At 43.1% G+C, this 13589-nt stretch overlaps 1 protein-coding gene across 2 annotated transcripts in view; it reads right to left on the bottom strand.

Moving 5' to 3' along the window:
- whrna (whirlin a) overlaps positions 1–3681 on the bottom strand; it is a 122749-nt gene extending 119068 nt beyond the window's left edge. For both annotated transcript variants that reach the window (XM_014128373.2, XM_014128374.2), the window contains exon 1: positions 1986–3681. In XM_014128373.2, coding sequence (XP_013983848.1) covers positions 1986–2732 — 747 coding nt within the window. In that variant the 5' untranslated portion in view covers positions 2733–3681. The remainder of the gene's footprint in view (positions 1–1985) is intronic.
- Positions 3682–13589: the final 9908 nt, after the last annotated feature.

Genomic DNA, 13589 nt, shown 5'->3' with positions numbered 1-13589 from the left:
ATGCCTGGTGGATCTTTACCAGTTAACAGCATGCATGGTGGGCCTTTACCAGTTAACAGCATGCCTGGTGGATCTTTACCAGTTAACAGCATGCATGGTGGATCTTTACCAGTTAACAGCATGCATGGTGGGCCTTTACCAGTTAACAGTATGCCTGGTGGATCTTTACCAGTTAACAGCATGCCTGGTGGATCTTTACCAGTTAACAGCATGCCTGGTGGATCTTTACCAGTTAACAGCATGCCTGGTGGATCTTTACCAGTTAACAGCATGCCTGGTGGATCTTTACCAGTTAACAGTATGCCTGGTGGATCTTTACCAGTTAACAGTATGCATGGTGGGCCTTTACCAGTTAACAGCATGCATGGTGGGCCTTTACCAGTTAACAGCATGCCTGGTGGATCTTTACCAGTTAACAGTATGCATGGTGGGTTAACAGCTGGGTTAACTAGTACCTCTACCTTAATGCTCCACATATCCGTTCCCCCATCCCCCAGCCATCCACACACAGGCAGCTCAGACAACAGCAGAAGTCCCAGTGGAGTAACTCTGAACAACTGTAAGAGTGTGCATTTCATTTCACTAGTCAGATATTCTGTTAATTCCTAAACAGCAAAAGAGTACGCTGCCCTGGTATAGAGAGAGAGAGAGTCCAGCCAAAGGGAAGGTCATCTCCTGCCTGTTTGGCCCTGTCCGGGGGTATCATCGGATGGGGCCACAGTGTCTTCTGATCCCTCCTGTCTCAGCCTCCAGTATTTATGCTGCAGTAGCTTATGTGTCGGGGGGCTAGGGTCAGTCTGTTACATCTGGAGTATTTCTCTTGTCTTATCCGGTGTCCTGTGTGAATTTAAATATGCTCTCTCTAATTCTCTCTTTCTCTCTTTCTGTCTTTCTCTTGGAGGACCTGAGCCCTAGGACCATGCCTCAGGACTACCTGGCATGATGACTCCTTGCTGTCCCCAGTCCACCTGGCCGTGCTGCTGCTCCAGTTTCAACTGTTCTGCCTGCGGCTATGGAACCCTGACCTGTTCACCGGACGTGCTTGTTGCATCCTCGACAACTACTATGATTATTATTATTTGACCATGCTGGTCATTTATGAACATTTTAACATCTTGACCATGTTCTGTTATAATATCCACCCTGCACAGCCAGAAGAGGACTGGCCACCCCTCATAGCCTGGTTCCTCTCTAGGTTTCTTCCTAGGTTTTTGGCCTTTCTAGGGAGTTTTTCCTAGCCACCGTGCTTCTTTCACATGCATTGCTTGCTGTTTGGGGTTTTAGGCTGGGTTTCTGTACAGCACTTTGAGATATCAGCTGATGTACGAAGGGCTATATAAATAAATTTGATTTGATTTGATTTATTTGATCTCATCTCCAGCCTTCTCTGTTTCATCACTGAGTCAGAGACTCAGATCAATCGGATGAAGCGGTAGGTAGACAGACGTCTCTCTCTCTCTGCTTCGTCCAATTGGACGTGGCCACGGGATGGCGGGATTTACGACCCAGTTCCCGTCACGATGCTGTTCCTCGCCGCCAAGCGTGCCACGAAAAAGATGATCCTAAAAAAGCTCTAAGTGCTGACTGTGTGGCCCACCCTGGCACAGACTCCAGAAGCTGAGCCAAGACAGACTGCTCAGTTAAGAGCTTCAGGGGAACTTTAAAAAAGTGGAGCATAGGAGAGCTAGTAGAGGCAGGCTGTACAGTGGGAGTAAAACATTGTAAACCAGCATCAATTTCATCTGAACCCTGTTTTAAAGTATTTCCTTTCGCTCTCTTCTGTGTGTGTGTGTGTGTGTGTGTGTGTGTGTGTGTGTGTGTTGTGGTGTGTTTGGTGTTCTCTGTATTAACTCTGTATTGTGATTACATGCTATATATTGCTGGGCTGAAACGTGACAGTTAATATAACACACACACACACACACACACACACACACACACACACACACACACACACACACACACACACACACACACACACTTACCTTCACTGCTTCAGCATGCGTGACTTTATCGAACACTGTGTTGTTGACTTTCATAATCTGATCCCCAATCCTTAGTCCCTCTTTTTCGGCCAGGGATCCCGGCTCCACCAGAGACACATAGATCCCGACCCCGTGCTCCGAGCCTCCGCGGATACTGAAACCCAAGCCCTCGTTGCTCTTGTGCCGTTTCAGGGTCACCTGTCGAACCTCTCCTGGAGGCTCGTGCAGAAAGCCTCTCCCGAGCAGCGGGACGAGGGGAGCTGTCCCATCACTGCTGGTGCTGAAACTATCCGGAGAGCCGCGCATCGCAACTTGAGATCCGGGAGGTGTTGACAAGAAATGCCCAGGAGGAGTTGGACTCCCACTGGGAACTTCGCCCAACGCTTCGGCGCTCCCATTTCTGGCAAGTAAATCCGATTTCAAATAAAGGCCCTCCGAGGTGTGCTGGTCAAACAAAAGCTGGTCTGAGCGGGGAATGACCTGCCGTAGCATGGGCAGAAGTTGGCGTTTGCTGGGCGCATTGAGAATGACTTTAAGTGTTTGAACCAGGTCGTAGACATTACGCTTGGAGTGGTACACGTTGAGGCAGTGGATGAACTGCTCCCGCTCCAATTCGTTGAGCAGCAGGTTGAGCGCGTTGTGCAGCTTCTTGACATTGGCTGACAGCGTGCGGGCACTCGAGGCCACCGAGTTGGCCGAGGAGGAGTTGAGCGACATACGCTCTAGATCCGTGCTCATTCTAGACATGTGACTGGGTCACGCAGCAACACTGGAGCGGGGAGACATTTGGGCATTAGGGGCTGACAGTGCTGGGTTGTGCTCCTTTAAAACGGAGCGTGGCATAGCGATTCCTGCAGGACGTCCACTCCACTAATAGTCATACTGGTTAGGTCTGAGCCCTGGTCTGGCTTAGCCAACCGGCTGAATTCCAACAGTCTTACAACGCAGCCTCGAGCAATGAAATAAACAACTTTAAGTACAATGTTATAATTTCAAACACAAACTATAGGACATATTCAACAGATTTGCAGTTTAATAATAGCCTAACATCAGAACTTCAGTAGGCCTACTGCGTAATAAGTTAGGCTAATCATGCGTCAAAAAGGCACCTGAAATAGACTAACGCACATAGAAGAAACATTTTGGAACCTTGGTCAGAAAACTCACAACCCTGTCAGAAAGCGTAATGGTGAGCACGACAAGCTTCTTTGTCACTAGCTCGTGTCTTTCTTTTGTGCATGAAGAGATCAGGTAGCCCGCGAGCTGCTTCTCCAGTATCCACTGATATCACCTCGTCAACAGGCACTAGAGAAAAGCTAGAGCGCAAAAAAAAGAAAACATGTCTACTACTCATGAATATCAAGTGGTAAACTTAAGCCTACCATTATGTGTGCGGAAGATGCGGAAAATAATACGCGCGATGTTCTTGATATAAGTTATTTTGCTTGGTTCCTTTATCGGCGACCGAAGTTCATATTGTGGAGTTGTCTATCCAAATATATCCAGGCGGAGCATTAAAAGTGTTAGAAATAACGATAATTCAGCCATTTTCAAGTAATCCAGAGTTTAAAAAAATCCTGGTAGTTTTTTGTTTATATCCCTCTTTATTTTTATCCAGCCTTGGGTTGACCTCGTCGGCAGATGAGTCTCCGCGAGCTTCCCGAGCATATAGACGCTGCCAGAGTGTATCGCTCCCTCTCTCCAGTCTCTTGTCAGGAGGAAATGACGCAGCCGACAGTGTGGAGTGAATAAGTTGCTTGGTAACAAACAACACACACTCGTGGGGTCGACGGAGTGCAGACAGAACTCTAATTGGCGATACCTTTTTAGTTTAATTGAAAAGTTTAATATTCGAAGCGCGCTACAGATTGACGCAGTCATTATGCACGCAGGCACGCACAGATGCATCGATAATAATAACGATGCGAATACACATGGCATCAATATGCAGTGAGCAAAGAAATGACTGATTGTTTAATTGGCTTTACCACAGCAATCTGATGTAATTATGTGGGCTTTAGTGCACAGACAATGTATTCCTTTCCCCTGTGAATAGACACATCCAAAAAGTCTAAGAATGACACATCTCTCATAGTAAACATTTTGCCCAAGGTCAACATTTCAACCAAGACCACTAATAAAACAATATGATAGTAGAGATATAGCAATATAAGTAATTCTAGTCACATGTTGTTATCAGTGAGTAGACATTGTTATCATTGAGTGGGAAGCATGGCGGAAAGCACAAATCTACAGATAACATCACATCTAGCTGGTCTAATTATAGGCCATCTGTGATACTGGATTAGCACTGGATTATCGTTGGACAGAATCAGCCTGCCAGTCCACTGCGTCGACTAATGAGACAGAAAGCAATGAGTTAAATAGTAAACAAATGCACAAGTGACCGCAGATCAGGGACGTGTTCAGTAGGCAAACATTACAGATAGACGTGTCACGTATAGAGCTGGCATGATTCTACATGTCAGACTCAGAGAGGTTTGTTCGAAATCACATGTTTCTGTCTTCCACAATATTGTGCCCTGCTGAATGCATCCAAGTTTGCCAGAGAGGAATCATCCAATAGCAATGTCAATAGAACAGGACTTTGCACCGTGCACCATGCGCCGTGCATTCCATCAACATGTTATTAGCATGTTAATAAGTCCTTTTCCCTTTCCAAAGGTGCTCTCTATAAGATCTGTTTATGAGACAACAGCGCAGCCATGTTAAACTATGCTCATCTGAGAAACGTCCAGTGGCTCTGGGAGACGCGGTCCAACCGTCTCAGTAAAGGTTCACCTGTGAAGGATAATGAGGAATGGAGTCCTTGTCTCCACTAAACTGAGCTGTGGGTACGGGTCAGAGAGAGAGAGAGAGACGGAGAAAGAGAGTGGGAGTGATTGATAGCACTAATTAAAGGAGTTTGGGGGCGATCGCTTAGGGAAAGCAAAATAAAACACTATTATAAAGCAGAGCATCCACAATCGGATGGAGAAAGAGTGACCAACAAGAACAATTCCACTACAATAAGCAGAGATGAGAGAGAGAGAGAGGCAATTAACAAGTCTCTTCCCTCACAGAACCGGCCAAGCTAATGGCTTTGGCTATCAGCTTGATTTTCAATGTTACTGCAGAAGCTCCGCATTGCGATTGCAAGGACAGACAAATATTAATCCTATAGTTCATAGTGGCAGACAATTAAAGTATAATTGAGGCTGCTGTAAGCCACTACCGACTGTGGTGCAAAAATCAAGAACCTTCTGACAGAGCCATCTGAATGGACTTCAATGTGTGTGTGTGTGTGTGTGTGTGTGTGTGTGTGTGTGTGTGTGTGTGTGTGTGTGTGTGTGTGTGTGTGTGTGTGTGTGTGTGTGTGTGTGTGTGTGTGTGTGTGTGTGTGTGTGTGTGTGTGTGTGTGTGTGTGTGTGTGTGTGCGTGTCTGTGTGTGTGTGTGTGTGTGTGTGTGTGTGTGTGTGCGTGTATCAGGGGGTTTTAGCTATCAACAGTTGTGAATGACATAGAGAGAATGAAAAATGATATAAATAGCAGACAGAACTGTTCCTGATTATTTGAATAATTTTGTACTGCGAAAGAGACTTAAGTGCTTTATGTAATAGGCTTAGTTGAATATGACTCAGTCCTGTCCCCAGTCATCAGTTTTGTGCAAATGGAAACTGTTTATTCCCTCCATACTACTGGAATGGTCTCCATTCAGCAACATCAGCCCCTCTAAAAACTACAAAAATCTATATTATCATAACAGTGTGCTATTGCCACTCCTAGTTCCATTACCTTCCAATTTCTATAGTAGACAGGGCAATTTGTTGTAGATTTTTTCATTATAGAAATTGATGATGTAGACGTACGTATATGGGTCAATAACAATTAATAACAGGCGGCAGGTAGCCTAGCGGTTAAGCAACCGAAAGGTAGCTGGTTCGAATCCCTGAGCCAGCAAATCTGAAAAATCTGCCAGTCTGAGCAAGGCAGTTAACCCCCAACAACAATGGCTCCCTGGGAGCCGATGAGGTGGATTAAGGCAGCCCCCTGCACCTCTATGACTCAGAGGGGTTGGGTTAAATGCAGAAGACACATTTCAGTTCAATGTACTCAGTTGTGCAACTGACTAGTTATCCCCCTTCCATAACAGTTCAAAACAAATCTTCTGATACACAGAGTAGTGTGATATCCCAGAGGTAGGCTAGTCGGATGCTAGTGATTTTGGTAAGCCATTTGACTGAGAGCTTAGTGCATTACGTTTAAATGGCTAGAAAGGCTGTTGAACTGGAAGAAAGAGTTCCTTGGGGATTAACAACTATTCTTATCCTGTATTTCATGCATGCATTTATTTTGGTCCATTTCTCAACAGCAGGAAGTGAATTTGCATTGCGCGTTATCCAAAGGGATCTCTCTCTAGAGTCATACACAGAGATATATATGGCTCCATCCCTCCCCATGTCCATTCGTTGTCTTATTTGATTTGTATCCCTGTTAAAGCCAAGCACTTATCAGGTAATGCTCGCTACACCATTGAATTGTAGGAATCATTTACTTCAGCTCTCCGCTCTCATTCCTCTAAATGCAGTACGAAGATGAAAACCGACCAAGGCTGTTATGGTAGTTTGCTACCCTGCTAGTTTTAGTATAAATTGCACACCCTCGGCTGCGGAACTTTTGAATAAAGACAATTCAGTGCCTATCATACAAATACAGGTCCTGATCATGTTGTATCCCATCATTATATTTTCTAGGTTAGGCCTATGTGAGACGACTGATACAGGAACGAATAACTGCCTTCAACTTGGAAGAGCCCTGGTGAATGAGACTTCCAACACATTTTTATTGACAAATGACAAAACAACTTGGACTGAACTGAACTGATTGCTTCAGCCTTGGACTACAGGGAGCGACACAATCCTCTCAAACAATCAATTGGTGTTTGTTTCTAACAAGCTCTATTATATTACCATACACTGTAAAAAAAAAATCTAGTTGTTTCAATTAATTATTATTACGTAACTGGTTTCACAGCTTAGCTCCAACATGAGAAAGCTTAAGCAAAAATTCTGTCAACTTAAAATCATGTATTTGCTCAACTTGTCTCATATGTTAATTTAACTAGAAATGATTTGGGCATTTTCAAAGAAAAAGGCTTTGGAATGAGTTAGACACACACAGTGCTTTTGTTTTCAACATATTTGACACATGTTGATTTACATGATTACATTGTGCATGTCATTTTGACAATATAAGACAAGTTGAGCAAACACGTCATTTTAAATTGACAGAATCTTTCTCAAGTTGGAGCTAAGTTTGGGCCAACTAAAAATAAACTCAGCAAAAAAAGAAACATCCTCTCACTGTCAACTGCGTTTATTTTCAGCAAACTTATTTAACATGTGTCAATATTTGTATGAACATAACAAGATTCAACAACTGAGACATAAACTGAACAAGTTCCACAGACATGTGACTAACAGAAATGGAATAATGTGTCCCTGAACAAAGGGGAGGTCAAAATCAAAAGTAACAGTCAGTATCTGGTGTGGCCACCAGCTGCATTAAGTACAGCAGGTCATCTCCTCCTCATGGACTGCACCAGATTTTCCAGTTCTTGCTGTGAGATGTTACCCCACTCTTCCACCAAGGCACCTGCAAGTTCCCAGACATTTCTGGGGGGAATGGCCCTAGCCCTCACCCGCCAATCCAACAGGTCCCAGACGTGCTCAATGGGATTGAGATCCGGGCTTTTCGCTGGCCATGGCAGAACACTGACATTCCTGTCTTGCAGGAAATCACACACAGAACGAGCAGTATGGCTGGTGGCATTGACATGCTGGAGGGTCATGTCAGGATGAGCCTGCAGGAAGGGTACCACATGAGGGAGGAGGATGTCTTCCCTGTAACGCACAGCGTTGAGATTGCCTGCAATGACAACAAGCTCAGTCCGATGATGCTGTGACGCACCGCCCCAGACCATGACGGACGCTCGACCTCCAAATCGATCCGGCTCCAGAGTACAGGCCTCGGTGTAACGCTCATTCCTTCGATGATAAACACGAATCCGACCATCACCCCTGGTGAGACAAAACCGCGACTCGCCAGTGAAGAGCACTTTTTGCCAGTCCTGTCTGGTCCAGCGACGGTGGGTTTGTGCCCATAGGCGACGTTGTTGCCGGTGATGTCTGGTGAGGACCTGCCTTACAACAGGCCTACAAGCCCTCAGTCCAGTTTCTCTCAGCCTATTGCAGACAGTCTGAGCACTGATGGAGGGATTGTGTGTTCCTGGTGTAACTCAGGCAGTTGTTGTTGCCATCCTGTACCTGTCCAGCAGGTGTGATGTTCGGATGTACCGATCCTGTGCAGGTGTTGTTACACGTGGTCTGCCACTGCAAGGACGATCAACTGTCCGTCCTGTCTCCCTGTTGCGCTGTCTTAGGCATCTGCAGTCCTCATGCCTCCTTGCAGCATGCCTAAAGCATGTTCACGCAGATGAGCAGGGACCCTGGGCATCTTTCTTTTGGTGTTTGTCAGAGTCAGTAGAAAGGCCTCTTTAGTGTCCTAAGTTTTCATCACTGTGACCTTAATTGCCTACCGTCTGTAAGCTGTTAGTGTCTTAACGACCGTTCCACAGGTGCATGTTCATTAATTGTTTATGGTTCATTGAACAAGCATGGGAAACAGCGTTTAAACCCTTTACAATGAAGATCTGTGAAGTTATTTGGATTTTTATAAATTATCTTTGAAAGACAGAGTCCTGAAAAAGGGACGTTTTTTACTGAGTTTAGTACATTCATGTAAAACTTTGATCTACAATTTGAGTTTAAAAAAAATACTTTTGAACCATTTACTTAATACATTTATTTGTAATTATTTGTATTACATTTTTTATAGTGGAGGGGTTCAATGAGGCAGCAGGAGCAGCCTTGAGACACACAGACTCTGTATGCCCCCAAATTGTCAACATTTAAAGTACACATACAGTACATTACCATGTACACTTAACACATACACAACACAATGCAAGTACAGTAGCCAGCAAGAAAATGTAACAGCTGGGTTTGCCTAATGTGCTCGATAACGCTCACAGCATAACAATAATGGGTAAATACTAGGTATGTGTGCAGAAGGCTGTGTGGTGCATATGGCTAGTTTCTACTTTTATCCATTTGATTTCTCTAAACACATCAGTGTGATAAAAAAAAGATAATTCCACAATGTCCACTACACAAAGTGACCAATTTTCCAGCTGATTAGCTCAGTCTATGGTAGCTCCACTGATGAACATTTAATATCGCTAAAGTCCATCTTGGTCTGACACTTTTCCCTATTAGAATGGGACCAGAGACAACAGAAATGGAATACATGAAGATGTACTAAGGGAATCTGTGTGCTCTACCCCTTAATGACGAAGAAGACAATTATAGAACGTGGCATCTCCAATGCATAATTTACATTAATGGATCTGCTTTTTCTGAAGAAACACTTACAGTCCAGTAAAAATCATTAGGAAACTGCATTCGTCACATTAGTGGAGTGATATGAGCAATAACAAAAACAAGTCCTTTGGCAAATGTTCCATTGTTTACCCAGTATCAATCTGTCTACTATACAGTGAGTCACTTCAATGTATTCAGCGTATTTTGCCTTGTTTTTTGCCTAATTTGTCTGACAGAGGTTCGGACTTAAATCACCACAAAGCTGTAAGTCACCCAGATGAAGGTATACGTAGGTGGGTGACGCACCGCGCCAGACTGTGGTGTGTAGAGTGGCGGTGGTGGACCGGTGTGTGTCATTAGCTTTTTAGCAGCAGACTGAAGGTCCACAGGGATAGGCTGCCTGTCAAGCCCATTGGCATAGGTGTGACTCATGATTCAATCCTCTGTTTAGCTTTCTTGTCCGACAGAAAGCACTGCCAATCTCCAGGGATTAAATCAAATCAAATGTTATTTGTCACATGCTTTGTAGACAACAGGTGTAGACTAACAATGCAGAGTCAAAGATTAGATAAAACATTTAATTGAAGTAGTGTCAGTGAATAATGAATACAAATAATGAGTAAAAAACAACATGGCTATACACAGTATAGGGAGTAAAAAACAATATGACTATATACAGTATAGGGAGTAAAAAACAATATGACTATATACAGTATAGGGAATAAAAAACAATATGACTATATACAGTATAGGGAGTAAAAAACAATATGACTATATACAGTATAGGGAGTAAAAAACAATATGACTATATACAGTATAGGGAGTAAAAAACAATATGACTATATACAGTATAGGGAGTAAAAAACAATATGACTATTTACAGTATAGGGAGTAAAAAACAATATGACTATATACAGTATAGGGAGTAAAAAACAATATGACTATATACAGTATAGGGAGTAAAAAACAACATGACTATTTACAGTATAGGGAGTAAAAAACAATATGACTATATACAGTATAGGGAGTAAAAAACAATATGACTATATACAGTATAGGAAATAAAAAACAATATGACTATATACAGTATAGGGAATAAAAAACAATATGACTATATACAGTATAGGGAGTAAAAAACAATATGACTATATACAGTATAGGGAATAAAAAACAATATGACTATATACAGTATAGGGAATGAAAAACAACATGACTATATACAGTATAGGGAGTAAAAAACAACATGACTATTTACAGTATAGGGAATGAAAAACAACATGGCTATATACAGTATAGGGAGTAAAAAACAATATGACTATATACAGTGGAGATTGTCAATCTGTCAGCAAGACTGGCCAATAGTCACCAAATGGAAACCAAATGGAAGAAAACGTCAGGGACTACCTGAACCTCCAATAAGAAACATTGAAAAATGTTTTCCTTTGCAAAATGGTTGCTACAGTGTGTACAAATGAATACGACCATGACTGCCGGGTTGTCTTTGTTTTTGGTGTCAACTCTGGACAGGACACAGAGTACCCGAAGCAAATCCATCCTTTTCCTTTCTTCCTACCTCCTCTCTGTTAATTTCTCATCTGAGGAAGCCTGGCGCTGCACCTGACATTTCCATGATAGATAACCAAGTCTGGGCAACGGCGCTGGAGCCAAGGTTTCAGCTCAGATGTATTTAACTTAAATTAATTTAACTGATCTCACCAGCCCATTTTCATTTTCTGCCAGTCTGCACCGCCCATGGATCACCCCATACAGGAGGAGGAGGAGGAGGATAGTTTCAGGACTTTAACTACCTTTGGGAAGTACAGCACTTATATCATAGAGAAAGCTATTTCTATGACTGATCTTATGGGATATCAATGACTCAGGGCCTTGTCTGTCTCAGCACTTCTTCATTTGCCAGGACAGAAACACTCAGCTTCTCAATGTCCAGGAGCTCTTAAATATCCTTACAGATATCCTTAACAAACAGCACATTTCATGTGGTACCTCTTTACTACAGTTCCCACAATGTCGGGAACTGTACTTGCACTTTGAAACTCAGACCACTACTTTTAGCAAGAGTGCGTTTTTGTCTTTTTCAGTGGTTATGTGGAAAAGGAGCTGGATATGCTTGGAGGTGAACTAATTTCTGTGGTTGTCCTCATAGATCTTTCAGAGCCTAATTTCTTGGCAAGGGGCTCACAGACAGCTTGTGAAAACTCTCAAATTCCTCTCCAGGCGACAATTAGAAGCTTCCAGAAGCCTATGCCTGCTAGAGTATCACCGAGAGAAATACACAGCAAGACATACAGCAGCAAGCCCCCTGGCGCTTCCCCCTGGGCCTGGTACCCATAATCCAGAGCAGTAGCAACAGCAGTGACACAGGAGAAGCGGCAAAGCCTTAACGCTTCATGACAATCGCTGCTTCTTTGCTCTGATGCAATTGAAATACAACATCAGGTAAAAACTTGACATCTCACAGGGATTATATCAAACGTGCACAGATTGAAAATGGCCAAAGTGATAGCTTTGAATTGGAAAGGTTTAAAGAGGTAAACAAAGGGCTAACATGTTCAACAACTACTGTAGGCCATCATAGGAGAACAGTACATGTCAGCAGACTGGAAAGCACTACATGCGTTTATATTGTAGAGAGGGAAGGCAGAGCTGGGTCCTGTCACACTTGACTGTCAAGAGCAAAGTCGGGTTAGCCTCTGTTGTAGACAGAGAGATGGGGACAGAGATGTGCCACGTGGCGTCATATCTACAGACAGCCTGCTCAGAACACAACCTAACTCTGCACTTACAGGTAGACAGCTGAGTGCCCAGACACCTCTCAGAAGACACACACACACACACACACACTCAAAGCTCTCCGTTTCACCCAACATGTCCTTCCTCTCTTCTTCCACTCAGGCCACTATCAGATGTGTGTACAACACCGTACAAAGTCTGTGTATGCGGTCATTGTAAAATGATTCCGAAGATGATCTCGCCTCCGGGGAATAACAGAGGGAATAACAGTGGGGATAACAGAGGGGATAACAGAGTTCTGATTCACATTACAAGCAAAGGGCTCTATGAGACACAGTCACAAACTACCCAGCCTGGAATAGTAGTAATTTACAAAAGGTTATATCCATACATGTTTGGCGTGGAATGTGCAGTAGTGGTCTGGTAGAGTATAGAGGACTCCTACCCATGTTCTTCTCCAACAAGAAACAAAGTAGTCAGGGTCTTTGTCCCAAACGCCACCCTATTCCATAGTGCACTATGGGCCCTGGTCAAAAGTAGTGCACTATATAGGGAGTAAGGTGGCATTTGTCTTACCTTGTCTGATACAAATGAGCCCCATGCCAATTTGCTGACTGACACTTGACTGAAGGAAAAAGCACAAATGACAGATGACAGCAGTGTCCCAAACCCAAATACTCATAATCGTTATTTGTCACACGCCAATCACACAGTGACCTGAGGAGACCAGCTTTCTGATCAGATCTAATTAAGTGTCAATCAAAATGAGAACACACGTGCACACCCACACACAAGATCAAGCAGTCTGAGCTTAACAAGCGGCAAGCCTTATACATAAAGCTAGTTAAAAAGTTCCCTCGTGGCTAAGGAAGAGTTGCCTTAATTACTATGCTGTATGCATCACTATGACGCTTTGGTTATAAAAACAAAGCTTCATGCTTCTAGCAAAGTTTCATGCTTCAAAATAATGCACCACAGGTACACGTACATCCTGTTTTTGCTGCCTCCTGGTGTTACAACTTAGTACAGAACTATTATTGGCTTTAACAGGAACAGTGGGTAAAGAAAATACAAGGAAAAGTTTATTTAAAAAAGGCGAGACTATGAATCATACATGGCACACTAGAGAAACTTGTAATTAACCCCCCAGATCAGTTTCAATACATGACTAATAATGTACTCTGCATGATACTGTAGCTCTGTGAAATAAATCATAAGTACCCTGTGACAAGCCAGAAGAGAAAAGGTATGAACTATGGAGTCATTAACTAGAATCAAATTATCTATATTCTACATAATGAAGTATTTTACCTTTGGCTCGGTCCACAGTTAAAAGTACCAACAGGCAGGAATTTACATAGATTTACATTATTTACATTAGCAAGGACAGAAATTCTCAACTCGTTAATGA

The sequence above is a fragment of the Salmo salar genome, chromosome ssa11 (assembly GCF_905237065.1).
Source record: "Salmo salar chromosome ssa11, Ssal_v3.1, whole genome shotgun sequence".
Classification (NCBI taxonomy): domain Eukaryota; kingdom Metazoa; phylum Chordata; class Actinopteri; order Salmoniformes; family Salmonidae; genus Salmo; species Salmo salar.
Note: the sequence above shows the minus strand (reverse complement) of the source record. Positions and strands in the feature narration are given on the sequence as shown.